General features: G+C 40.3%; 1 protein-coding gene across 2 annotated transcripts in view; it reads left to right on the forward strand.

Moving 5' to 3' along the window:
* The window catches only part of FAM171B (family with sequence similarity 171 member B), a 48344-nt gene extending 23938 nt beyond the window's left edge, over window positions 1-24406 (forward strand). For both annotated transcript variants that reach the window (XM_074872665.1, XM_074872666.1), the window contains exons 2-8: window positions 58-291; window positions 1004-1096; window positions 1395-1553; window positions 3395-3562; window positions 6384-6500; window positions 7321-7444; window positions 7718-24406. In XM_074872665.1, coding sequence (XP_074728766.1) covers window positions 58-291; window positions 1004-1096; window positions 1395-1553; window positions 3395-3562; window positions 6384-6500; window positions 7321-7444; window positions 7718-9041 — 2219 coding nt within the window. In that variant the 3' untranslated portion in view covers window positions 9042-24406. The remainder of the gene's footprint in view (window positions 1-57; window positions 292-1003; window positions 1097-1394; window positions 1554-3394; window positions 3563-6383; window positions 6501-7320; window positions 7445-7717) is intronic.
* The last annotated feature ends 495 nt before the right edge of the window (window positions 24407-24901 follow it).

Consider the following 24901-nt stretch of genomic DNA (forward strand, 5'->3'; position numbering starts at 1 on the left):
TTTATGGTCCTTAGTTATGATGTGTTATGACCTCCTGTTTTTTCTTTCTGTTAATAGGATCTGTTTTTACCCTAAAAGTTCAAGTAAATGACATCATCAGTCATCAGTACCTGCAACAAGCGGTTGTAGAAGTGTTTGTTAACTACACAAAGACAAATTCTACTCTTACTGGAAGCAATGGAGCAGTATTAATAAAAGTTCCCTACAAATTAGGATTAAGTTTAACTATCGTATCGTACAAGGATGGCTACATGTTAACACCTTTGCCTTGGAAAACTGGGAGGATGCCAAGTACGTAAGCGTCTTACAGTCCTATTATTAAACTGTATCTGTCAGTAATTAAATTTCTGTCTGCCTCAGCAGTCTGGGTAGTTACTGTCAACTGAAAATGACTTAATGAAGTCAAGTCAAGGGAGGTGGCACCTGTCATTGCAGATGCAAGGGTGAATGATCTGTTAGACTTGTCGAAATTCTTAATATTGTAAACCAGAAAATAGCCCTTTTTAAATAGGTTATATTGTGATACCATGACTATATTCTGCAAAGTTGTTCACCAAGACTTAGCAAAGGGCTGGTAATGAGTTGTGACAAAAATCATATCTTGGTGATACTTGGAGTGCCAGTGCTTTGAGTCCTGTATAACAGGAATAACCTGTTGTTACAGCTTTCAGCAGTGTTCCCTCAGGAGTTTTCCTGTTTAACTATTGCATGCTTTTAAAAAGTTATATGTTGGTTTTTTTTTTTTTTTTTTAAAAAGAGATGGACTCTTAAGAATTTTAGCCACTTGTTTATCCATAGAAGGCATAAGATGTAGCAAACTTACAACAGAGGTCTTCCTGCCTAACCACTAAAATTCCTGCGCCGGACAACAGAAGTAACTTATTTATCCAGTCTTCATACACTCTCTTTTTCTAACTGCTCTATTCACTGTTCCTTCAGAATCACAGATCTTACAAGATTTTTCTCAGTTGCACAGTATAACAGATATTATCACTTTCCACAGTATATTCATCTGTGACACTTTCATTATTCCCACAACGTCAAGCTAATATATGGCTCTTTGAAGATATTGTCTTAATTACTGGAAAACTGTCTGGTAAGTTCAGTGTATGCAGACCATATTCTTACCACTTTGTGATAACCATCTGTACACATGCAAAGAACAAAAATTAACCATGTTCATATTCTCATATAATACCTATCTACTCAAAGCCAGATTTTCAGTTAATTGTGTAGCTGTGTGTGTGGCTGTGACAAGTGCTAGACTAGAAATACACAAACCAGGGAGAAAATGGGTGAAAACAGGTGGTTATGCTAAATGGTTTTCTGAACAGCAATAAAAACATTGTTTGTGTGTTTTACCATTGCTAAGACAAAATACTACTCTTTTACAGATGCCAAATCTCAACCAAGTGTTCAGTTTCCAAAATTTTTAATAAAGCTTCCAACAAATCACCATATTACAAATGTTACAGCCTATCTGACAGTGCCAGAGCAATTTTTGAAAGTGGACAGCTTTCTCTATACAACAGGAATTCTTCTAAATAAATCGGGTATGTAAATATGTTGTTTAAGAATTTTTCTGAAAAGAAGAAATCTTCAAATTATAATGCATATGACTGCACAGTGTTTCAGAAAAACATACACTTAAATGAAAAGGGCCTTAACCTGCTTGCATTGCATTACAGAGCTTTGTTCTGTAGCAGTAAGCTTGTAAACACATCAGGTAAGTAAGATATGTCACTCTATCTTGTTTCATGTAGTATGAAAACATGTCTTACTACACTGAAATACTTCTTCAGAGTCTACTTTATATATATATATATATATGTCTGTGTGTGTGTGTATGTATATGTTCAGGATTTCATGAGACTGTGGAACTGGTTTAGTAAACAGTTTAGAAGTTATGGCCAGAGTGTAAACCAGGTGAACCTAAAGAAATCAGTGAAACTGCAGCAGCTGTCTTCAGCTGTGGGGTTTTCTGCATTTTTCACTAGAGTGGCTGCCTCAAGGAGCTTTACACCTAGTGTAAAGATTGTATGGAAGCTCTGGTTTGGATTGCAGACAGTTAATCTGCACAGGCTTGTTGGAAACTAAGTAGTCACTATGAATACAGAGCATACCTGTAATGTTTTCTGTATATCTGTTTCACTGGAGGAGCGATAAGTGGTTTCATGAGTTATTATAACTGCTCATATGCAGTTGGATCTTCTAGTATTTGTCATTCTATAAGATTTTTTTTTATTTGCATAAATACTGTAATCTCTGGTAGACTGTACTGTGTGCAGTTCCATCTTTCTTTTGTTCTTTTCTTTCTATTCCCAGTGGACCTGAAGCCATGAGGCTCTTAAATTCATTGCAGTGCATGAGGAGGCCACTACATGGCCTATTTGAATTTGTCATGCTCTCTTCTTTAATTTTCGCTGAATTAAAATCATCATATGTATTGCTATCTTGACTTACATATTTTAAAGCCTTTCTTATCTATATTTCACCTCTTTAAATGTAAAGCATAGGAGAATAAGCAGTGTTTCTCCCCTTCAAGTTTTCCTTTCAATCTGTCTGGCATGTGTTTTAAATTATTCATATACTCCTAAAGCAATAGGCTTCCTTTTAGGGCAGGTGGAAGATAATTGGTATCTGATGTACCAGGAACTTTCTCACAACCAGCTTCTAACAGCTTGCATAGATTTAACATTATTCTGGTGCTTACTAATTCTGTTTCAGCTTCTTTCACCATCCTGTCATAGTGTGCATGCTGAAGTATTTGCAAGTTAGTGTAAGGAAAGCGAAGGAAACAAACTTTCAGGCTGCATTGTAATGCTTTGTATATGCAACATTTCCTTTGAGTGCCTTGACAGGCCTCATGATTAACTATTCAGTTAATTATAACTGCCTAATTAGAAAGTTAATCCTTACAGGAAAGTTTAAGAGGACTGTTCAACTAAGGAGAAATACAGCAGTCATATATTGGCATATGTCTTCAGTGTTATGTATGTTGCAGTTATACAACAAATCTTACCATATTTCACATAGGTTAGCTCTCTTGTAAACAAATTATCTGAGGGGAAAGATCCTTCTTCCCCCACCCCCAAGCCAAGTTTTGCCTACTCATTGATTCTATGGTCAGCATTGAACCTGTATGTCAAAGGTCTGTTTCTCTTTTACAGATTTGGCATAGATATGACTGATTTTTATTTTAATTACAAGATTTTAAAAGTCTAGAAGAGAAGGAATGTGGATTTTTATTTGACCAAGTTGGCGACAGCAGACTATGTAGCTGGATGTGAATGAGGACTTGCCTTTAGTTGTAACGAGGATAGATTCTTAATTCTAAATTTTTTTAAAAAAACACTATGAATGGAGAATTACAGACAAGATATTTCTCATCCAGGTTTCAAAAGCATGGAATTAGCTCCTCTTGCTGCAATATGCGTAAATGTTCTTTTGACTGGGAAAGAACTGAAAGTAAATGGTCCCATTCAGATTACACTTCCTCTTCCCTCAAGTACTGTAAAACCAGGAGCTGCTGTACCTGCATGGACATTTGATATGAAAACTGGTAAGTGGGCTAAGTTATTTGTTACTCTGCCTTTTAGCACATGTATATAGTTTTGGGCACATGATACTGTATGTCATGGAGCAGTGATGGCACTACTATATGAGGTGGTGACAAATAGTGACAGATTTTATTAGGGGTTCTATATTGGTTTTTTGACTGGCTAGCTTGAATTGTTCAAAGGAATTTCCTTGCTTTCATTAGTTCAAAAAGCTCTGGTAAAATTCATTAGCATTCCTACAGAACAAATTTTTAACGTAATGGATTTTTATTTTCATGGGGAGGCTAAGGATTCAGGGAATGTACATTTTAAGTGATGTTAAATTTTAAGCCTGGTAATTTTGTGAATGCTTTCTTAGAACAAATCAGAATTGAAGATTTGGGTGCTTTGTTTCCTTGAGTATAGCTTTAAAGATCCTTTGATACTAAAACTGGAATAGATATTACTTCAGTTAACAAAAGCAATTCAGAAAGTGAAATGAAGGGGAAATAAGAGTTATCAAAAGAAGCAACATAGTTCTTACGCATGGGAAGAGGAGGCTGAGGATTAGGTGTTCTAAACTTTTTGTCATCTGTTCATGTCTAATTGTAGTCAAGAGTGAGCAATGAACTACATACACTTACCCCATTTAGATGTTCTGCATTATATATGTGTGCATGAGTGTACTGATTGTCTTACGTTGTACCTTATACTTTCCATCATGCTTCATCTTGAAATATGCAAGTGAGTGAAGAAGAGTTGTCTGACTCCTTGTGAGGCAAAAAGCTGTTACGCAACTGTTGGAAGTACAGCAGAGGGCACCAACTTGTGTTGACATTTCAAGAAATAAACTGATCATCTTAATGAAGAACAACGAAAGAACATCAATTGGAATTAAGAACATGCTAATAAAAAAATGGCTAGGTTGTGTCTTGGGGAAAGAATGAATAGAATAAATTTTGGCATAGAAGATTAAGTCTGTCTATACACCTAGAAGACTAACTGGTGATGAGAGATAGTCATAATGGTAATCAGAGCTTCCATGTCAGTACTGATAGTGGTAAGAAAAGAGATCTGTGTTTGACATTGTGTAGGCTGATCCATATGCACCAGAAAAAAAGATAGAAACTGCTTTCACGTGTCTGTGCATTGTTCCCTGGGGTTACTCAAAGTATTGAGACTGTTCCTGGAAAATGAGCTTTTGTAATTATATTCCAGCTGCTGTAAATGTAGAATTTGTTGACATATATTGAATGTGGCTTCCTTCTAACTAAATATTTTGCTTCATTAGTACCAAAAGTACTTTGTGGATTTTAATACAATTACAAAAAAAAAAAAAGCTTGCATTGCAACATTAAATTGAGAATGATATCCTTCTGTTTGAATGGCAGTAAATCATAGAGAGTATGTGCTTACTCATAAATCACATTTTAATGTTTTTCTTAATACGTACTATTTTCTGTGGACTATATTGGGGGGTAGATATCATTTACTGAAGAGGACAGCAAAGATTATATGGCTTCTTATAGATTTGTTCAGTCAAGGTAAAACTTCTAGAGACCTAGAAATTTTTTTGCCTTTTATGTGTGGTGTTTTGTGTTGGGTTTTATCTGCCTGTACGTAGCCCCCCTGTTAATACTTGTAAAACTTGTAGTTTTGCAGTATAGTGACATTTGCCTTAGAGGTGACAGGACAGAATTTGAGGATCTGTTGTTGCCTTCATATGAGAGTTAGGATAGAAGACTCTTCCAGCTGTTCTTGCTCCTGAGTCTGGACAAGAGGTTTTCCAGGAAACTGAGAAACTACCTCTTTTAGGGCTCTAGGCGGCTGCTGCTGCTGTTCCCCTCTGCCAGCTATCACATGTACCAGGAGAAGGCTGCAAGTTTTACGGCCGAATGATATTTTGTGTGCATCTGTGCGTGCATGTGGCATGTGTCAGTTCTCATCTTTACCTCCTGTTTGGCAGATATTTCCTTTTGTTTTGCTGAAAGACGGGTTCTGGAGAAAAATTGAAATTATAGGACTTACATGAATTATACTTTTCGCATGCTTTGGTTATTGTTGTTTTAAAAAAGCTGGTGGTTCTCTCTTCTCAGTATTTGCAGTTTGAAAATGTAAGGTGGTTTATATGAGATTGTTTTCTGTCCTTACAATTTCACAGATGGCCCACAATAAATGTGTTCAAGCGCGTTAAGTATAATCCTGTCTCTTCTACTGCATGCTTTATTAATTGTAGAAGTTGGCATACCGTAATACCCATCCTTTGCATTGCCAAACAGATGACGTGGAATCTGTGTGCTAACAATAGACCTTCCTTGGGCTAACTGAACTGTTAGTGCCATGGGGCAAGGAGGAGGAGAGAAACATTTAAGACAAACATTGTTGTAGTTTATTAGATTAAAATGCTTCCCCACCAAGTGCTGCTAGCTAATGTTAAACTTGTATTCATATCCTAAAATTACCTGCTCCTTGATTTTTTTTTTGTCTTGATCTTTATACATACTTAAGCTCATATAATAAGATTTTTCAAATGATTTGTGTGCATATCTATGTAAGACATTTGTTAAAGAAAAATGAATTACATTAATTCCAGTAAGCAATGGTGTTGCTTTGTTTCAAAGTAAATGTCCACACAGGGATATTTGCAATGAAATTGTCAAGAGAGAAAGTTTGCATGTTTAGCTAAAGCTGTGTAATAAATAGTGTATAGGTCAGAAGTTTGTTTTTCTTGTGACCTTGTGTATTTTTCATAATAGCTTAAGATTAATTGCTAATGGTTTGGCTACAGAAGAATCCTGCATGGCATGTGCAATATTCTGTCTTTTTTTTTTTTTTTTTTTTTAGGTGCTTGGGTAAGCCGTGGGCTGGGAATGGTGAAGGAAGCAGATGGTCAGTTAGTATGGACGTACACTGCTCAACACTTAGGCTACTGGATAGCAGCTCCACTGCCTGGAACAAGAGGTATTGCAACAACCGGCAAAGAGATTACTGAGTAACTCGAGTACTAATGTGTTGTAAGGCTCTCGGTTTGATTGCTTTATTTAACAAAAGAAAGGGAAAAACGGCATGCAATTTCAACTGTTGGATGACTTTTATTTGAATCCTGATAGTGTGCCTTGGTGCATATTACTATTTCCTAGAACTTCAAATGCTACAGGGGAAAAAGTCCAGACTGTATTTGAACTTAGATGTTTATGCTATCGCCATCTTTTGGAAGAAGCCTGCAAGGGAACTGTGACTATGGAGATCTAAAAATCAGCAGGACTGTATCCCTTACTGTTGGGGATTATGTATGACAGGAGGAAATGCAACAAGAAAATTATTGTTGGGTGAAATGGTGCCAGTGGATTCTGTTTTATGTAGACTTCTTGCATGTTTTGCAAATTCATTCGAAGGGATTCTTACAGGAAAAATACGATGTTAGTATTTAAAAACAGATAGCACTTTCTGTCAGAAGCACTAAATAGAAAATGTAGACCATGTTTCTAGGTCAGTTTGGACAACTAATACAAGTGTAATTTGACTGGAAGTGAGTAGATGTCATGGTAAGGCTTTAGTACTTGAGGTGAACCTTTGAAGATCCGTTATATTGTAACCACTCTTTGTATATTTTGTAGTTTGCTGAAACAGCAAGGTGAGAAGGGAAGGATGAACATAGTGCCGTAGGAACACAAAATCACTGGAAAAGTACAGTTTCATTTATTAGCTACAGATCTGCATATCAAAACCAAATAATTCTGCTTGAGAACTAATTCTTGTCTGGTTTTGTTTGACAATCTAGAATCCATTATTAGTGCGGTTTCCAAGGACATAACAGCCTATCACACAGTGTTCCTTACGGCCATACTGGGAGGTACTGTTGTCATTATCATTGGATTTTTTGCTGTTCTTCTTTGTTACTGCAGGTAAGCAAAAAGAGAGGCTCTAATAAGCTCAGCATGAATGGAATTTAAGGTTGATAAAATAGTCTTTTGAAGTTGAGACTTGTTTCCTTAGCTGAGCTCTAATGCGTAGCCTAATACTTTTTCAAAAATTAGTTACTACAGAGCTTCATTTTAAGTTTGTGATGCCACATTACAGTATAACTTCTTAACCAGACTCTAATCTTCAGCTCTGGTAGTCAACAGTCTAGTATTTCTTAGTATGCTCTACAGTCACCTTGCATCTCTTTTGCATAGGGATAAATGTGGTCGGACACAAAAGAAGGAAAAAAATACAACTAAGCTGGAGGTCATAAAAAAAGACCAGACAACATCAACAACTCACATGAATCACATCAATGCTGTCAAAGGGTCTTTAAAGCTGGAGGATAAGTCACAGTTATACACACCGAAGATTTCTTCATACAGCCCTCAAAGAAGGATGTCTGTAGACACAGAAGATGGAAAATCACGAGACAATTTTAAAATCTACACAGAGGATGCTTCTTATCAGTCATCCTGTCAGGCAAGAAATTCAGCCCATTCATTAGAGCCTACTGCTGGCGTTCGGCATTTACAGCAGCCGAAGCATAGTAACAGTACTCTTTCCCAGGCTCCTAGGGACATTCAAGACCAAAACAGATACCTTTCACTGAAAGAGGAGATGTATGGGCTTCCCCATATCCCAGAACACTTAATGCATATTTACAATCAACCTATAGCTATTCTTCAAACCTCTGATCTTTTCCACTCACCAGAACAATTGCATCCTGCTAAATCAGCAACTTTGCCAAGAAAAGGGCAGTTAGTATATAGCCCCATGATGGAACCCATGAATCGCGACGGTTACATGCAGACCTTACCAAAAATGCCAGTGCACTCTCATCCACAGCCTTCTGTCTGCAGAGATGAAAACAATACACTAGCTAGCGAAGAGGGTTTACCTTCTCAAGCGTCAAACTGGGGCCGGTACACTAATAGCTTACTGGAATCTGTCTCTGTTCCCGGGACATTGAATGAAGCAGTTGTAATGACTCCGTTTTCATCTGAACTTCAAGGTATTTCAGAACAAACATTATTGGAACTCTCTAAAGGAAAACCATCTCCCCATCCTCGAGCATGGTTTGTGTCCCTGGATGGAAAGCCAATTGCTCAAGTGAGGCATTCTTTCATAGATCTGAAAAAGGGCAGAAAAACAGAGAGTAATGATACCAGTCTGGATTCTGGTGTGGACATGAATGAGCATCATCCTAGTAGGAAACTGGAGAGAGAGAAAACTTTCATCAAAAATATGCCGCATTCTAAGATCCTTTACTTGGAAGATCTGGATCTGAGTAGCAGTGAAAGTGGGACTGCTGTTTGCACTCCAGAGGACCAGGCTGTGAGGCACATTCTGGATGGAGGGAATGGGCAAGTCGCAGAACAGCATGATGAAGGTCTAAGAAGAAAAACTGTATCAGGAAGTCATGAATCTGGTATCCCTTCTGCCAAAAGAAGGGATAGACCATCTATCATGAAAAGAGATAGCAAAACCAATATCTGGAAGAAAAGAGAGGAGAGGCCGCTTATTCCTATAAATTAAAACACAATGTGCTTTGTGTTGCTCTCCCTGCTGGTTATTGACCTCTTGGCTGCTTCTGTAATTCTGCAGTGTTGGGTTTACAAGGGAAATGATGTTTTCTAGTATCAAGAAAAGGTTACGTTTGTTTTTAATATATCGATTGGGTTACTAAACTTCAACTGGGCAATTGATATTCAGTGTGAATTGAAAACAGGGAAGTGCTACTATTAAAATTTTCCAGTTCCTAATTTTGCTGGCAGTATAGGGAAGGCCCACATTTAATTAGCCTGTCATTCTTGGACACACCTCTGGGAATGCACAGTGAGAAATGTAGGCACATGTTTTAATTTTTTCATACTTGTTGCTATGCATTGGTAGACTAGTTAAAGCCATTCCTAAGCCTTGTTCCTAATCATTGTGACCATCTGTACAGTATTTTATATGTGAACTTTTCTATGGATCTGTTATACTTCTTTGTATAATGTAAAATGTTTCATCAGTTAGTCCCATGACACCAGCAGATAAGCTCTGTTGGATTTATCAGCAGAGCTCTATAGCATTACTGCCCTCACTGTATGCAAAATCCATGTGCAAAAGGTTGCCATTCCGTATAGCAGTGGCAGAAGGGGGAAGTGTACAAGCTCCATGGCTGCTGCAGTTCATGCTCCCTACTGTCTTAAGATGTTGCCCATCTTGCTTTGTTTTAATCTGGTTTATGAACTGTGAACATTGAAGACTGACATCTGCTATGAAGTGTCCACATCCAGCAGAAAAGGACTGATTCTGGTAGCGTTCGAAGCTGCTGCTACTACTGATCCCTGATCTTGTTTGGCTTCATAGTCAGTTAAAATCTTCTCTTCTGCATGCTGTTGGGCCACTTGGGCTCCACAACATAGCCTTGAATCCCTGCATATTTATAAGTTAGAGTTTGAGCCATAATGAAAAAGTATGCAAGTCTAGACAAATTACACCTTTGAAAGAGTTTCCTTTAGCAGGAGAGTTTGATACTGTTGTTTTTTATGTTTAAAGAAATGGAGGATCATCAGAGGTTTATGTGCCTACATTTTGCCAGCCTGAGCTGCTTTTGTCTAGGTTGTGCATTGCAGAGGGGTTAAACAGGCTTTAAAAGTTGGGGGGTTTTATGAGCATGAGAGAGCAGATCACAAAATTTGGTCTATAATGCAATATAAATACTATTTATGACTCATCTTAGAGTTAAATTTACCAAAAGTCATGAATGCATGAAATGTAACTAAGATACTTATAGAGAAAGGAAAAGGCCATCAGAATATTCTTTATTTTTAATGTTCATCTTGTCAAAGTGATCGTTTCAACTTTGGCTAACAGAAGAGTAGATGCATCCTTAATGTGCTTCATATAGTGTATAGAATATCTTTCTGTGGCTTTGAAGCTGTTTCCCTGATGAAATAAGTTCCAGCATTTTGGCTTTGGCAGTTTGATTACAAATAATCCTAAAAAAGCTTTATATATATTTCCCTTAGAGCTTGGTTAAGGTTCTATACCAAGACCCAAACATACAATGTCTATATACAATCCTGATGGGATGGGGAGGTGTCACATCCCAATTTCTCAGGACAATGACTCAGGTTCACCGCTTCCCAGGTCAGGATTAAGGTGAAATGGCACCAAGGATTCTTCAGTTCACAAAACTCAACCTTTTATTTGCTCACAACAAATATTGTCATGAAAATTTGTCAGTAAACCTTGCAACCTCTGCTAACCATATGCCAACAAGTGGTAGATCCTATAAAATACACTGATAAGCCGTAAGTCATGCAGGGATATAAGGATAGAGAATGGGAGGGAAAAGGAGGGAGAGAGAGAAAGAGAGCTAGAGAGAAAAAGAGAGACTGAAAAGAGAGAAAGATTTCCCCTGGGTCCAGTGTTGGTCCAACAAATCTCGATGTCCAGTTCCAGAGGGGTGTGCTGCTCGGGGCTTCGATTTGTGTCCTTTTAGAATTCCTTGCCCCTCCTCCGGTCGGGCACTTGGACTCATTAGGCTAATTAGGTGTCATGCGCAGTCTGTGCTTCTAGAATCCTCTTGGCTTTGGTGCATGCCTAGTTTGTACCTTTAGAGTTTTCTGGAAATGGGTTGGTGTGTTTTGGGGTCGTCGTGGAGTTATTCCCCCCTCCCTGCAGGAATGGCAGTTGTCTGACTGTTCTCGGCACATACGTCATGAAAACAGCTTCTCTGTTGGCTCCTTACAGAGTCACTCAAGGTAGGGAATTTCAGCCTCAAAAAAGTGTGGTCTCACCTCCGTGAGACCCTCTCTTCTCACCGCATCTCCCTGTTGTTGTTTGTGCAACCCCAGCGTTTCCACAGAGCCCATCTCCTTTACCAGAGTTCTTTATTGGATGTTTGAGGCATTAACTATGATTTCGCCAGACTGTCACACCACCCTGTGGCTCAGACGTTCAGCTGGACTGAGTTATTACAGAGATCTTCTTCCATGGTAATTATCTTCACATACTGGACAGTAGGAGAGAAAAGAGAAGAAGTAGAGGAGAGCAAGTGGGTAATCATACATTGCATAATTGCAAGGCCTATAATTAAGAACAAGAATCCACAAAACAACCTAAGTCTAATGTTAACAAGCCAATTTCCTCACCCCATGAGTCCCAAGGACTTTAGGAGAGAGGTCAGCCACGATCCTCTGTCAGACTGGTCTCCTGGTTGCATCATTTGGAAAAGTTCTCCGGTTTTGTCTGCAACTTCTCTCATTGGCTTGGGCTGCTTCAACTGAAGTGGGGTCATTATCAGTAGTTATACAACTTTCCCTGTCAGTTAGATTCAATATCCCACATACCCCATGTTCCTTCAACAACCACATGTCCAATGCTAATCGGTTCTGAAGGATCATTTTCGACACTTGTTGAACCTGGGTGTTAAGTTCTTTAAATGCACGGTGTGTCCAATTGGACAAAACATGCATTTGCCAAGTTATATTTTCCAGGACAAATTGGTGTCTTTTGAGGGTGACATACGGGGTAAATATATTTTTCTAACATCAGGGATACATTCGTTCCCGAGGTATAATAATTAGGTATTGCGACTCCACGTATTGCCCACTTGGGTCGCGCTTTAGGACCATCCCAGTGCCTTTGATCCTGTGGGGCTGCTGAGTAATTAAACACCTTGTGCGGACACGTTAGAATGCCAGTTCCACACTTCAGACCAGCATGTCTTTGGATATTTATATGGGAATACATTTTGCTATTTGAACATCCCCAAAGGTACCATAAGGGGCCAGGTGCTGGGTATTCTGACATGTAGCCTTATCATTAGTGTTATACAAACTGATGTCTAAACCAGGCGCGGGGTATCCCCAGCAAGCACTCACATCGCTAATGAGGATTCTTATTTCTCAAACAAACCAAGTTTCCAATGGGTTACCTGCACCATTGGTGCAATTTAATTGGGTTATACACTTAAGAAAAGGAAGCACACTGCGTTCAGGTATCCTTTTAAAATCTTCCTTGCTCCACTGCCATTCCCAGACCCACTGACTGAGGTTGGGTTTTTTGGGAATTTTGATACACCATAAAGGTTTGAATTCTGTATGGTAGTCAAGTTCAAATGGGGTTTGGGGTTCAAGTTGCGTTAGTGATGGCCACCAGGGGACCCAAGTACGCTTGGTACCGTTAGTCGCTATTGCCTTTGAACATCTATATTCTTGGGTGGACCATGCTTCATTTATGCCTGTGTCCCTTAAAAAATTCCATATACTTCAGGATTCCCAACAGAATTTTTCTCGAGTAAAATTACAAGCACTACCTGGGTTCCACCCATTTTTCCATTCCCAACATTCACTTTTCCATGTGTGACAAGATTCAAGGTTTACTCCTCAGGGAAGACAATAAATCTTTGAATTGTCAGAAGGAGTTTCTAGAGCCATGAAAGGTGCCCTGGAGGTGTTGTTTCAGGAGCAATTTGATCTACATGAAATATTACCAGAGGCAAGAATCCTTTTCACAAGGTTGGTGATGTTTAGATTAATGAGGCTGAATTGAATTCCTTTGTCAACAGGTTTTGGTAACACTATACAAACGTGTTGATTGATGTTATTCCAGATGTGCATAAAACCTTGAATCAAATTCCATGCTAAATTTGGGGAATCTTTTCCCTGTCCTTCAGTGGAAAAGATGAGGACAAGGAAGAAAGCTCTCCAAAGCATCTTTCCTTATAACAACAGACAAAAATTAACAAACAACAATAGACCAATAGCACAAATAGCACAAGTAACAATTAATATAGCTGGGGCTAGTGTGAATCCCTTGCCATTCTTCTTTGGTTTTCTCTATTTCTACAAAGCACAAATACACATTTTAACTTATGTATGCTTTGTATTATCCGTTACGTGTGGATTCAATGGTCTAATTGTAGATTCTACTCCCTTACTGTTTCTCACTGCGCAACTTCTGTAGGAGGAGGGGTTCCAGCTAATGCCGGTTTCAAGACCTTGAAGGGCCCTCTTAAGATGATTGGCTGCTGCCGTATGATTCTTTCAGCTTCCTGAAAAGCTAGGCTAACCATGAAAAGGTCTTTCTCTCAAAGTGAGTACCATTTTTGTGCATCTTTGAAGCTGCACGAATAGAACCCGATAGGTCGGATTGGACCCTCTGGTCTGTGTTGCCACATATGTATGGACAGTCCATAAATTGCAAAACCCCACTCGATGTGGAGTGGATTTGTTGGGTGTATTGGCCCTAAGGCCTGATATACCCCAGCCTCAAAAATTAATAACTTCAAAGCTTCTTTGTGAATGGGGGTACAGTCCCCAACAGCCCTTTTACAGGTTAGGTTGTAGAGGGCGTAGGCTATGTTAGAAAAATCGGGAATGTGTTTCCTCCAAAATACTAGCAAATCTAGGGTCTGTTGTAGTTCCTTCTTTTTTCCAGGCATTTTAACTGGCTCGAGGGTAGTTAAGGTTTCAGGGGGAATGCACACTGTTCCTCCCCTCCACCAGATACCCAGGAAGGTCACTTGGGAGGATGGGAGTTGTATCTTTTCATCTGGAATTAGAGCCCCAAGCTTTCTAGATGAGTAATTATTTCTGTTTGAGTCTGGCCCAATACTGTGGTATTAGGGCCACATGTATTCATCATCAGTATATTGGTATATCTTAACCCTTTTCCAGGAGTGATTTTGGCGAGCTCTTGAGCCAATGGATAGTGAGCAATTGTCAGTGAGTGCTAATACCCCTGGAGGAGATGTGTAAAAGTGAATTGCATGCTTTCCCATGTGAAAGCAAAGTGATCCCTGTTTGCTTCCTGCAGAGGGACCATAAAGAATGTATCTTTTACATTGATAGTTGCTAAAATTTGATGGGCTTGCTCTTGTATGGTTGCAATTAGCTCAGCTATGATAGTCACTGCACCTGTTAAAGGGCCCATGTTGGCATTCAGATGCCAATAGTCAGTGGATTTATGGACTGGCCACACTGGGGAATTATAGGGTGAGTGCAGGGGATTGGTTATCCCTTGCTCCCATAATTCAGCTGTCACCAAAGTGATCCCTCCTCTTGCCTGTAAGGGGAGCGGGTAAGGTTTGACATTAATGATCTTACAAGGGGGCAGGTCAGGTGCAGGCTGTAATAGCTGCACAGATGCAGGGGGGAGACCAAACACCCGCTCTCTTCCTCTCGAGTCATGTCAGCTCATTCTTTCAGCAAATCTAGTCCCAAAATGTTAGTTGGTAGCAGTACCAATATCATTATGGTTTCTGTTGTGGTCTCATGTCCTGGCAACCAGCATTTGACCCAAGCAGTTGCCTGGGGTTGAGATTTTCCAAATACATTGGTTACCCAAATCTGCTTCTTACCAGCAACTATGCAACTGTGGTCAGCAACATCCCATCGAAGTGCTGACATTTGAGCCCTAGTGTCTACTAAAAAGGTGACTGGTGTTTTAAGGGGACCAAGGGGGAAAGTAATCATTAAATCCCCTCAGCTGTTTTCTGTGAGCCTCCTTAAATGGATCCACCTGTTGTCCCCTGGCTCACTTAGTGGGGACAGCATGTCTTGTTTCCTGACTCCAAGTTGATCAGATCTCCCTCTGGGGCTCAGGGAGTGTTTGTCTGCAGGGTCACTTTAGGTTCTACTCTAATGATACCTTGAGCAGGCAGTCCTTCTTTCATGAGTACTTTCCGCCTGCTCCTCTGTGCACAGACAAGCTTTTCCAGTGCCATGGTGGGCATTCCTTCCATCAAATCTCGGGGAATTCCCCTCTCAATCCCTTTGACCCATAATATTCCTTCTGACTTCCTGATTTCTTGGGGAGCAGGGGCAGTGGTGGTGAATGTTCTTTTGGTTCTATCCTCTGTACCATTGCCCATTGTTTACCAGCTCCTCCAATTACTCCCATTTTCCTTCCATAATTAATTCCTGAGTGACCTCCCCTCAGGTTAGGGCTCTGCCCATTCTTGATCTGGCAGGACATCCATTAATCAGTCTTGCAACTGAATTACATATAATTTTAGGGAGTCCGGCAAGCCCCTTATAAGCAGGGGTCATTTGGTCGGGATCAGCAGCCAATAGCATCGGGGATGGCTGCCTGGAGATTAATCGTCTATGATGTGTAAGTTGGAGGCAGGCAGCTTTTTCAATGCTTTCAGTTAAGTGATCAATATTGGAGGTATCAGTACTTACCGGATCTCCTCTTCCTAGGGGGTCTAGACCTCCTGCCCAATAATCCACCCTTTGGGTCAGTGACCAGGGTTCTCTGGGGTTGTCTACTGTAAGAAACACCCCTGGCCCCCAGTATCCTTGGGCTTCATCCTCTGATAGCCTGATTCAGTTGCCACCTGTTAGTTACATGTTACTCCACACATATTCAGTCTCTCTCCCTCACTAAGCAACTAAACTTTTCCTGAAGCTTAGACAAATCCAAGGCTGAGTAAGGTATTTGTTTTGTCACAGCCTCTGCATTTTCCTCCCCAGCACCTATTATTTCAGTTTTTATCAAAGGGCACAATACCACTTTATTTTCCAGATCCTCTAAAGGGTCAAGTGGTTTGGGATTTTGGGATTCCGCCCTCTTTGCTAGAGACGAAAAAACAAGCCTTGCTTTTGGAATTGGAGTCACCAGCTCTACTCCAATCCTTAAGCGCCTCACACAGCATCTTCTCCCTGTCTTGTAAGTCTAGTTCAGTACTAAGTTGGCGATTTGCCTCACGCTGCCTATCTAACAGGGTCTCTGCTCTTTCCCTTATAGTCCTTTCTTCCACCAACTGATTTTGCAGTTCTCTCACTAAGTCTTGGAGAGATTTTATGTTTTCTCTCTTGGCAGATTTGTGTACACTCCTATACTGGTGGGCTGCCATCAGAGCCATTGTGGTAGTGATCGGTACCCGTTGTTCTTCAGCCATCAGCAGCCCACAACAGAAGCGTTCTCCGAGAGACCAGGTAAGGTGGACAGCTGTTTAATTTCCTCTGTCTGCAAAGCAGCTATACCAAAGGCCCACTGGTACCCTTTTGGGTCCTTGAAATACCCTCTTCTAAGATAGTCTGTGCCAATGATGTATGGGGCTTCTGGGCCAGTCACAGTGGGGTGCTTTTGCCACTCATTCCTAGTTAGGCTCACCTCGGTTTCCAGTACAGTTAGCTGTTGGGATTCCCGTGTCGCTCCAGAAATACAGATGGGTTCCGCCCCTTAATAGCTTGATGGTATTAGAGTACACAGTGCATCCGTGTCTACGAGGCCCTTGTACTCCTGTGGGTCTGACTTGCCAGGCTATTGTAAACCTGGTGGTTCCTCTCTGTTCAAAGAAGAAACAGAATGACCAGGCATGGATATCTCTAGGTTTGCTTTATTAACAACTCAGAGTTGGGCCAATACCGCAGTGAATGGCCAATGTCCGAAGGACTCGTGCAGTTTATATACTATTTCTAAATCTATTACCCAAGTCCAAAGTCTTTATAAGTTTCCACTCAACCTTTTAGTTCTTGATTCTCATCGTTTATTAAAGTTCACTGCAATCCCCTGTCTCAGCTGAATTCTTCTCTTCTGGTTCCAATCCTTGTCTCAGTTTCAGGGTGATCTTTCAGGTCACCATCTTATGCATCTTTCTTCCACTAATTTTCATCTTGTACAATTCTGAGAAAGACTTCAAGATGTTCTCATAACAGCTTAGGTAGAGCAAGCAGTTAAGTAGATTTTCCATCTCTTCCTCATGTCCTCTCCGTGGTCCCACAGATAAAACCACAGGGTAGCCTGTGGTCTGTACCCTCCATATCCTCTCTCTTGAGCAGAAGAACACTTACTCTTAAAGCTGAGATTCCATACAGGTGAGGAGTAGGACCTATCTCCTCTTTGAGTTGCTGGAACTCCTGGAACAGTTTTTTGCATTTCTCAGACAAGTTTTTCCACAGCTGAAATGCAGGCCCATAGAGGGAGAAAGATTTTGTTCATATAGCCAGAGTTGGTGAGCCACTTCATCCACCGTCAGTGCCTCTTCATCTTTCCAGGTCATTAATGCCAGCGAATTGCCATACGATGATGGCATGTTCCCTACAAACTTCCACCGCATGGGCTGTGTGCATTGGACTTCATCAGGATCTGTGGGTAACTGACCTGTTACCGGGCCATAATAAATCATCTCTAGCACAGCTAATTCCCTCAGGTACTGGATACCTCTCTCCATGGTGATCCACTTGCCTGGGTGACTTATAACATCTTCCTCAAAGGGGTACCTTTCCTTCACACTTGACAGGAGTCATCTCCAGAGGCTGAGGGCTTATGTCCCTTTTCCAATAGCCTTGCCAATGCTCCTTCCCTAGAAAGTGATCCCATCTGGTTGGCTTCCTTATACTCCGATTCCAGGTTACTAGGCCTGTTAACCCAGCATTGGAGCAGCCAGGTGATAATGTGCTTACCTGGACAACAGCTGAAATCTTTTCACATATCCTGCAGCTCACTCAGGGATAGGGATTGAGTGGTTACCTCCTCTTGTCCTGCCTCTTCCTCGTGTTCTCGTGATGGCCCTTCTTCGTCCTTCTTTACTAAACAAGCTGGCTTTCGTGTCCATTTCTTGCATATAAGAGCGAATGATACTGGCACTGGTTGATTCTCTGGTTCAGTTGCATCACCCATCGTCAGGGTTTGAGTAACCACAGTGCCTATTGTCAGGATCTGAGTAGTTGCAGTGCTTCTGTCACATCCCAATTTCTCGGGACAACAACTTGGATTTGCTGATTCCCAGGTCAGGATTAAGGTGAAATGACACCAGGCATTCTTCAATTCACAAAACTTGACTTTTATTTGTTAACAGATACCGGCATGAAACTGTCAGTAAGCCTTGCAACCTCTGCAACAAGTGATAAACCTTGTAACATGCACTGACAAGCCGTAAACCTTATAACATGACAAAAACCCGCAGATCTTGCAACACATACCAACAAGCCATAAACATGCCCTGACAAGCCTTGCCTTATATGCAGGGATGCAGGCATAGAGAATGAAAGAGAAAGAGAGAAAAACAGAGCAAGAGAGGCAGGGAGGGAGAGAGAAAGACAAAAAAGAAATATTTCACAAGTCACGGGTCCAGCACTGGTCCAGCCAGTCTCGATGTCCAGTTCTGGAGGGGTGCACCACCCGGGGCTTTGATTCGTGTCCTTTTAGAATTCCTTGCCCCTCCTCCGGACAGGCACTTGGACTCATTAGACTAATTAGGTGTCATGCGCAGTCTGTTCTTCTAGAATCCTCTTGGCTTTGATTCGTGCATAGTTTGTACCTTCAGAGTTTTCTGGAAATGGGTTGGTGTGTTTGGGGGATGTCGTGGAAATATTCCCCCCTCCCTGCAGGTATGACTATTGTCTGACCATTCTTCTTGGTGCATGCGTCATGAAAACGGTTTCTCTGTTGGCTGCTTATGGAGTCACTCAAGGTAGGGCAGTTCAGCCTCAGAAGAGTGCGGTCTCATCGCCGTGGGACCCTCTCTTCTCACTGTATGATCCTGCCATTACCTGCGCAACCCCAGTGTTTCCTTAGAGACTGTCTCCTTTACCAAAATTCTTTATTGGATGTGTGAGACCTTAACTATGGTTTCATTAGACTGTCATGCTGTCGTGGGGGTTGGAGTAGGTGCAGTGGCTGTCACTGAGGTGGATGTCTGGGTGGTATTCTTAAATGGTTGTTTAACCCCGAACCAGACCTGAACCACATTCAGGAACATACTGGTTCCTAGCAGTAGGAACATGCTGGTTTGAACATCCCAAGGATATTAAAAATTTTCAAAGTTCTCAAATGCTATTGTAATTAGCCTGGCAGAGAAGGGGAAGATGTGACAAGGTGTCTCCTCCATACCTTGGCTCCCAGAGGAGAAAATGTAACAATTGTAATTATTAATGATCTCCAGGAGATGGCACCCAAAGTAAGGAGATGATGGCAGTGCCGATGATTGGCCTTATGACAAGCGATTTTGTCATATCATAAGCCAGTATTACGAAGCACAACAAAATGATAACCTTAATCCAGCCCCCAGAGGTGATAAATAGCACAACAGGGAACATATACAGCAAGTAAAGTAGTACATAACACAGCTCTTGCAACAACTCTGCGAGTAAATAAATCAATGTTGTGACCAGTGACTGTTAAACTAATACAATGAACAGTTATAACAAATTTGTTTTAACATGCTCTGGTCAGATCTGTCATTATCTCAACACTTCATGTCTCATGTTGGTTGCCAGAAAAGACGGTTGTGATTTAACTCCAGCTGGCAACTTGGCACTATGCAGCCACTCGCTCACTCTGCCTGCCCCCGGTGGGATGGGGAGGAGAATCGGAAACAAAATTGAAACTTGTGGGATGAGATGAGAACAGTTTAATAATTGAAATTAATAATAATAATTAGTAATGAGAAGGAAGATAACAAAAAGAGAAATAAAACCCAAGAAACAAGAAGTGATGCACAGTGCAGTTGCTCATCACCTGCTGACCGATGCCCAGTCAGTCCCTGAGCAGTGATCTGCCCCCTGGCCAACTCCCCCCCGTTTCTATAGGGAGCATGGTGTCCTGTGGTATGGAATAGCCCTTTGGCTAGTTCGGGGCAGCTGTCCTGGCCATGCTCCCTCCCGGCTTCTGGTGCACCTCCTTGCTGGCAGAGCACGGGAAACTGGAAAGTCCTTGACTTAGGATAAGCACTACCCAGCAGCAACTAAAATATCGGTGTGTATTCAACATTATTCTCATACTAAATCCAAAACACAGCACTGTGCCAGCTACTAGGAAGAAAATTAACTCTGTCCCAGCCAAAACCAGAACATGTGCAAATGAGTATAGTTAAATTGGCCAAAAGAATCTGGTTTCATTATATGATTCATCTGCTTCAGAGGTGAAGATGGCTTGTCATATTAGCATGCCTTTGGTACTCTTTTAGGTAACTAATTCAATTTTCCTATACCAAATACATTTTCACAGTACTTTTTTCTATATGCAGTTCCACTGGATTTTGTGTATGACTAACTCTAACCCCAAATACTGATATTTTAATCCTTTGCTTTGTTATATATATTAGTAGGAATCAATTTATATATTTTCTGTAGATGCACATTTCTTCTGAAAGCTGCTTTGACTTTTGAGGTTTAGTATCACCATGTTCTTATGGTTGCATCAGTTCTGATGGCTCCCGTTTCAAAAAGAGAGTATTATATATTCTGTTGAACATAACAGAAAATCCCTGACACGCTAGTGGCTTTGAGGTGTTAATATCAAATTGATCTGTATCTACTTGAAATTTTGTTCACCCACAATAACTTTAATATATTGCAGATTTTTTCCAACACGTTTTTTCATTGTATATACCAAAAAAGATCTAATTCCTCAAATTTACTTGTATCATTAAAAAATATAGACTACTGTCAGTGGCTTTATTCATGTGAGTTCAAAGGAACTCCAGCATTCTTGTTCTGCATCAGAGTAGGTATCTGGTCAGCAAAGAAAAAGGGTAAGAAATGTTGAAAAGATCAGTTATAACTTTGGGACTTCAAAGTAATGCTGCCAAGAGATGTACTGATGTAGTGCATATTCCCATCTGCTCTGCTAGCTGATCAAGAGCAGAGAGTGGAGTTTGGTTCTGTACCATCATTCTGAAGGAGCTTTTGGCTGTCTGGTTTAGTCACAGTTTTACCCTGCACATACGGTAGTGCAAAATGGCTCCTGTAAAGGCTGAACATCAGTGGTGCACTTCAGCTTTTAGCCGACGACGCAAGTCATAGTGGAACAGATCTTGCAAGAGTTTCTTGCTGCTGGGCTTCTCAGTGGTAGGAAGAAAGGTAGAACAAAATTTTCTGGAAGATAGGCATCTCATCATATGTAGGATTGGTGTGTCTACTAGATAGTAGCTCCTCCCTTTCTTACTGAGGGCGTGGACGTTTCTTTTAGTGGAGTATTTAAATTCTTTTCTGGAGTGCGCATGCTGCAGTTCTGGTGATACCGTTTTCAAGGTCGTCTTCAGCTGTTGCTTCTATCCAGGCCAGTCAAGCAACAGCTATCTTTGCTTGCTTTGTGGATCCCATGTGCCAGCTTTTCTGCATGTAACTTGAGTTTATCACATAATATCTTATGCTACAGGTTACGCTTGAAAAGGCTTTTCTAAAGTCGAGTTTCATATTAAAAATAAATACATAACTGTGTCAGAATATGAGAAAACTATTCTGTAGAGAGAAATTATTGCTGCAGTTGTATCTGCAAAGATAATGCTACAAGAAAACAGCTGCTGCCTCTAAGCACACAATGACAGGATTCTTCCTGGGCCTTATCATGAGCATTAAATCTCATGTGGGTCCCTCCCACAAGTTGCAATCCTCCCAGTGTCGAACTACAACAGCGGGGGCTTCCCACAGAGTCCCAGCCTTCTTTGGGCACAGTCATCTGCTCCATCGTGGGGTCCTCCACGGGCTGCAGGTGAACCTCTGCTCCCCCGGTGACCTCCACGGGTGGCGCGGGGCAGCCCTGCCCTCTCACGGTGGGATACAAGGGGAGTGTCTGCTCCGGCATACTTCCTCCCCTTCCTCCTCTGTTCTTCCACTGGCCTCAGTGGTCACAGAGTGTTCTCCTCACAACTCCCCTCCTGCTCTCAGGTTCCCCTTCTTAAATATGTTATCACACATCACTGATTGGCTCAGCCTTGGCCAGAGGCAGGTCCAACTTAGAGCTGGGGGAGCTTTGAGAAGCTTCTCACAGGGGCCACTGCTGTAGCCCCTTTCCCCGCTACCAAAAACCGTGCCACACACCCACAAACCCAGCACAAAACTTCAGGACAGTTTCCCCACCATGGTTGCAATACTTTGATGTTGAGATTCTTCCTGCAGAAGGGTACACCAGTTCCAGGTCTGACCTGTCTTTGATAAGGTTAATGGAGTTAGCCAAGGCTTGTTTCTGCAGATGTGTGTTAGGTCAGTACTTTGATGCATCATAAATTAAGGAAAATGATCAGGCTAAATAGTATGCAGCCGTATACACATTTATCTGGATATGTTACCTAGAATAAGCTAATTGACAGCAATTTTCAGATTGTTACCAAATGCCACGTATTATAGAAATCTAGAAAAAAAAAAAGGAGGGGAACCACTTAAAAAATTCCATTTGATTAACAGGAAAAATCTTTATAGTACTGTCAGAAGATAGAAGAACTCTGGTATCTTACAAACCTGAAAGCAAAGCTGATTTGATGATTAGGGACATTATTTACCAATGTAGAGCTAGAGATGATGCACAAAAAATAATGCAGGATGTAGGAGTGATTAGTTGTCTGCTTTTGCAGTAATTTGTACCAAAGAGCATGAAATGAATGGGCACTGGTCTAAATTCTTCTCATTAGTTAGTCAAAAGTGAAACCGGTTAATAGTATTACTGATCTAGCACTGTGCAAATTAAAAGGCAGTACACTACATCTGTTGTCTAGTACTGCATATTAGCTAAATCTGAAGATAAATTAGCCTGCTGAAGTGCCTTATTTTATCAGTGGGACACCTGACTATCTGAAAAGCACATTATGGTTCTTTTTCTGTTAGCCAAAAAACCCCTCAATTTATACTTACAATTACGTAGCTTTTATAATATTTTAAAAGGCAGATCTCGTGTTTTTTATGTTAGAATACTGACTCCTGCATGTTGGTGATGATGGTAATTGTTGTAAACCCTGGGTTTTTGTATTTTATGTTTGAAAAGAAATTAAAAATATATGTCTTTAGCAATCTGAACAATAGTATCTTTCAAAAATGCACATGTGGGATCTGATTCAACTTCATAAGTCAAGAGTAAGCGTCTTGAAGTCACTGGATTTACAGGTATGAAACTGACTGGGATTTTAACTTCAAAAATGAAATTAATATATGTTTATATATAAAAACTATTATAATGATAAAAATCCTTTTTTTAGCTGCTAACTTTCCTTGCCAGTAGAAGCAGAAAGTGTATGGAGATAGGTACTTAATTCTTATTTTCTAGAACGAATTTTTATCTCAATTTGGCTCCTAACCTGCATTATTTACATAACACAAGTTTCTGCTTTTAAAATGTTTTTTTAATATGGTGAAATTACACAAAACACAGTACTACGCCTACAGAGTTAAAAATGAGCGTTCTTTTGTAGCAGTTTGCACTAATTTGTGCCACACTTCTAACAGTAGGCTGCTACATTTCTGTTAAAGAATTTATATGAAAGGTGGCTGAAATTATTTTAATTTGAGCTTCATTTTCTTTTAAAAGCAGTATTGAGTGTGTTCTGATTACCAAAAAAAAATGGCTTCAGATTTTTTTTTTTTAAGACTGGCAGGGGAAAACTGTGTCATTATTTTTAGTGTTGGCACTCTGAGCTTGAGAATTATTTTACCAAATGATTTTTTTTCAGTTTAAGACTTACTGAACACTCTTATGTTCCCCCTCCCCAAAATGTACTGGTGCTTTATTCCCCGGTTAACTGGTTCAGTTCCTCTGAAGCACTTGTTGCACTTCAGTCCATGTTAGAACAGTAATATTTTTACAACATTTTACCATGTAGAAAGGCACTTTTTAGTGCTCATTAGAGGATGGAGTTCATAAAAAGCCTGGTTCTGAGATGCTGAAAGGCAGGTGAACTGATGGCACTGACTGCTCACCACCTTGCACGTTGGAGCCTTATATTCAACAAACACTTCATTACCTTGGCAATCATTTTCAGAAACACTGTAGTATGGCTGTTGTTCATGTAAAACATTCTTGATATTCAGTATCCTGGTTTTAAGTATTTCTACCTTTTTATATTTTGTCAGAGGTGTCTTTTCATCTCTATTTACTACAGTATCAGTGTATCTGTTGCTGAAAATGTAACTAAGATTTGTAAAATGTTATAGCTTATGCAATATAATAAAAATTTTAAAAAGTCATCAGTGCCTTAACTTTTATTTGAATGTCTTTGAAGTCATTGTTTAGGAACATATCTCTCTCTCACTTAACACTTTTTTGCTAAGTATCACTAAAAATGTGTATTTCTGTCATCATCATAATTCCAATGACAAAAGAATGTTAATATCCTTAAGTTTGCCAATTCTAATTCAGTCACATTCTCTGTTCCATTTCTACTGAACAAAGACTTCTGTATCCACATTAAATCTGATTCCTGTTTCTTGGTTAGTGCAGCTAAGATTATCCCTTGTATAAATTGATTTTGTTGCAATTGGAAAGGGTTACCCAGAGTATTATTTCAGGTTTTGTTCTTATGTCTAATCTCTGTCTTCTCCATTCTTCCCTTGAGAGACTTTTTGTGGCTCCCATAACAAATAAAAGATTATTTCTGTATGTCTGCACAGTCATAAGACAGAGGCATTGATTCCAGCTATGAATAAGCTCAAAGTACTTTAATCCAGGTAGAAGAACAAGAC

Source organism: Strix uralensis, chromosome 6 (genome assembly GCF_047716275.1).
Source record: "Strix uralensis isolate ZFMK-TIS-50842 chromosome 6, bStrUra1, whole genome shotgun sequence".
Lineage (NCBI taxonomy): Eukaryota > Metazoa > Chordata > Aves > Strigiformes > Strigidae > Strix > Strix uralensis.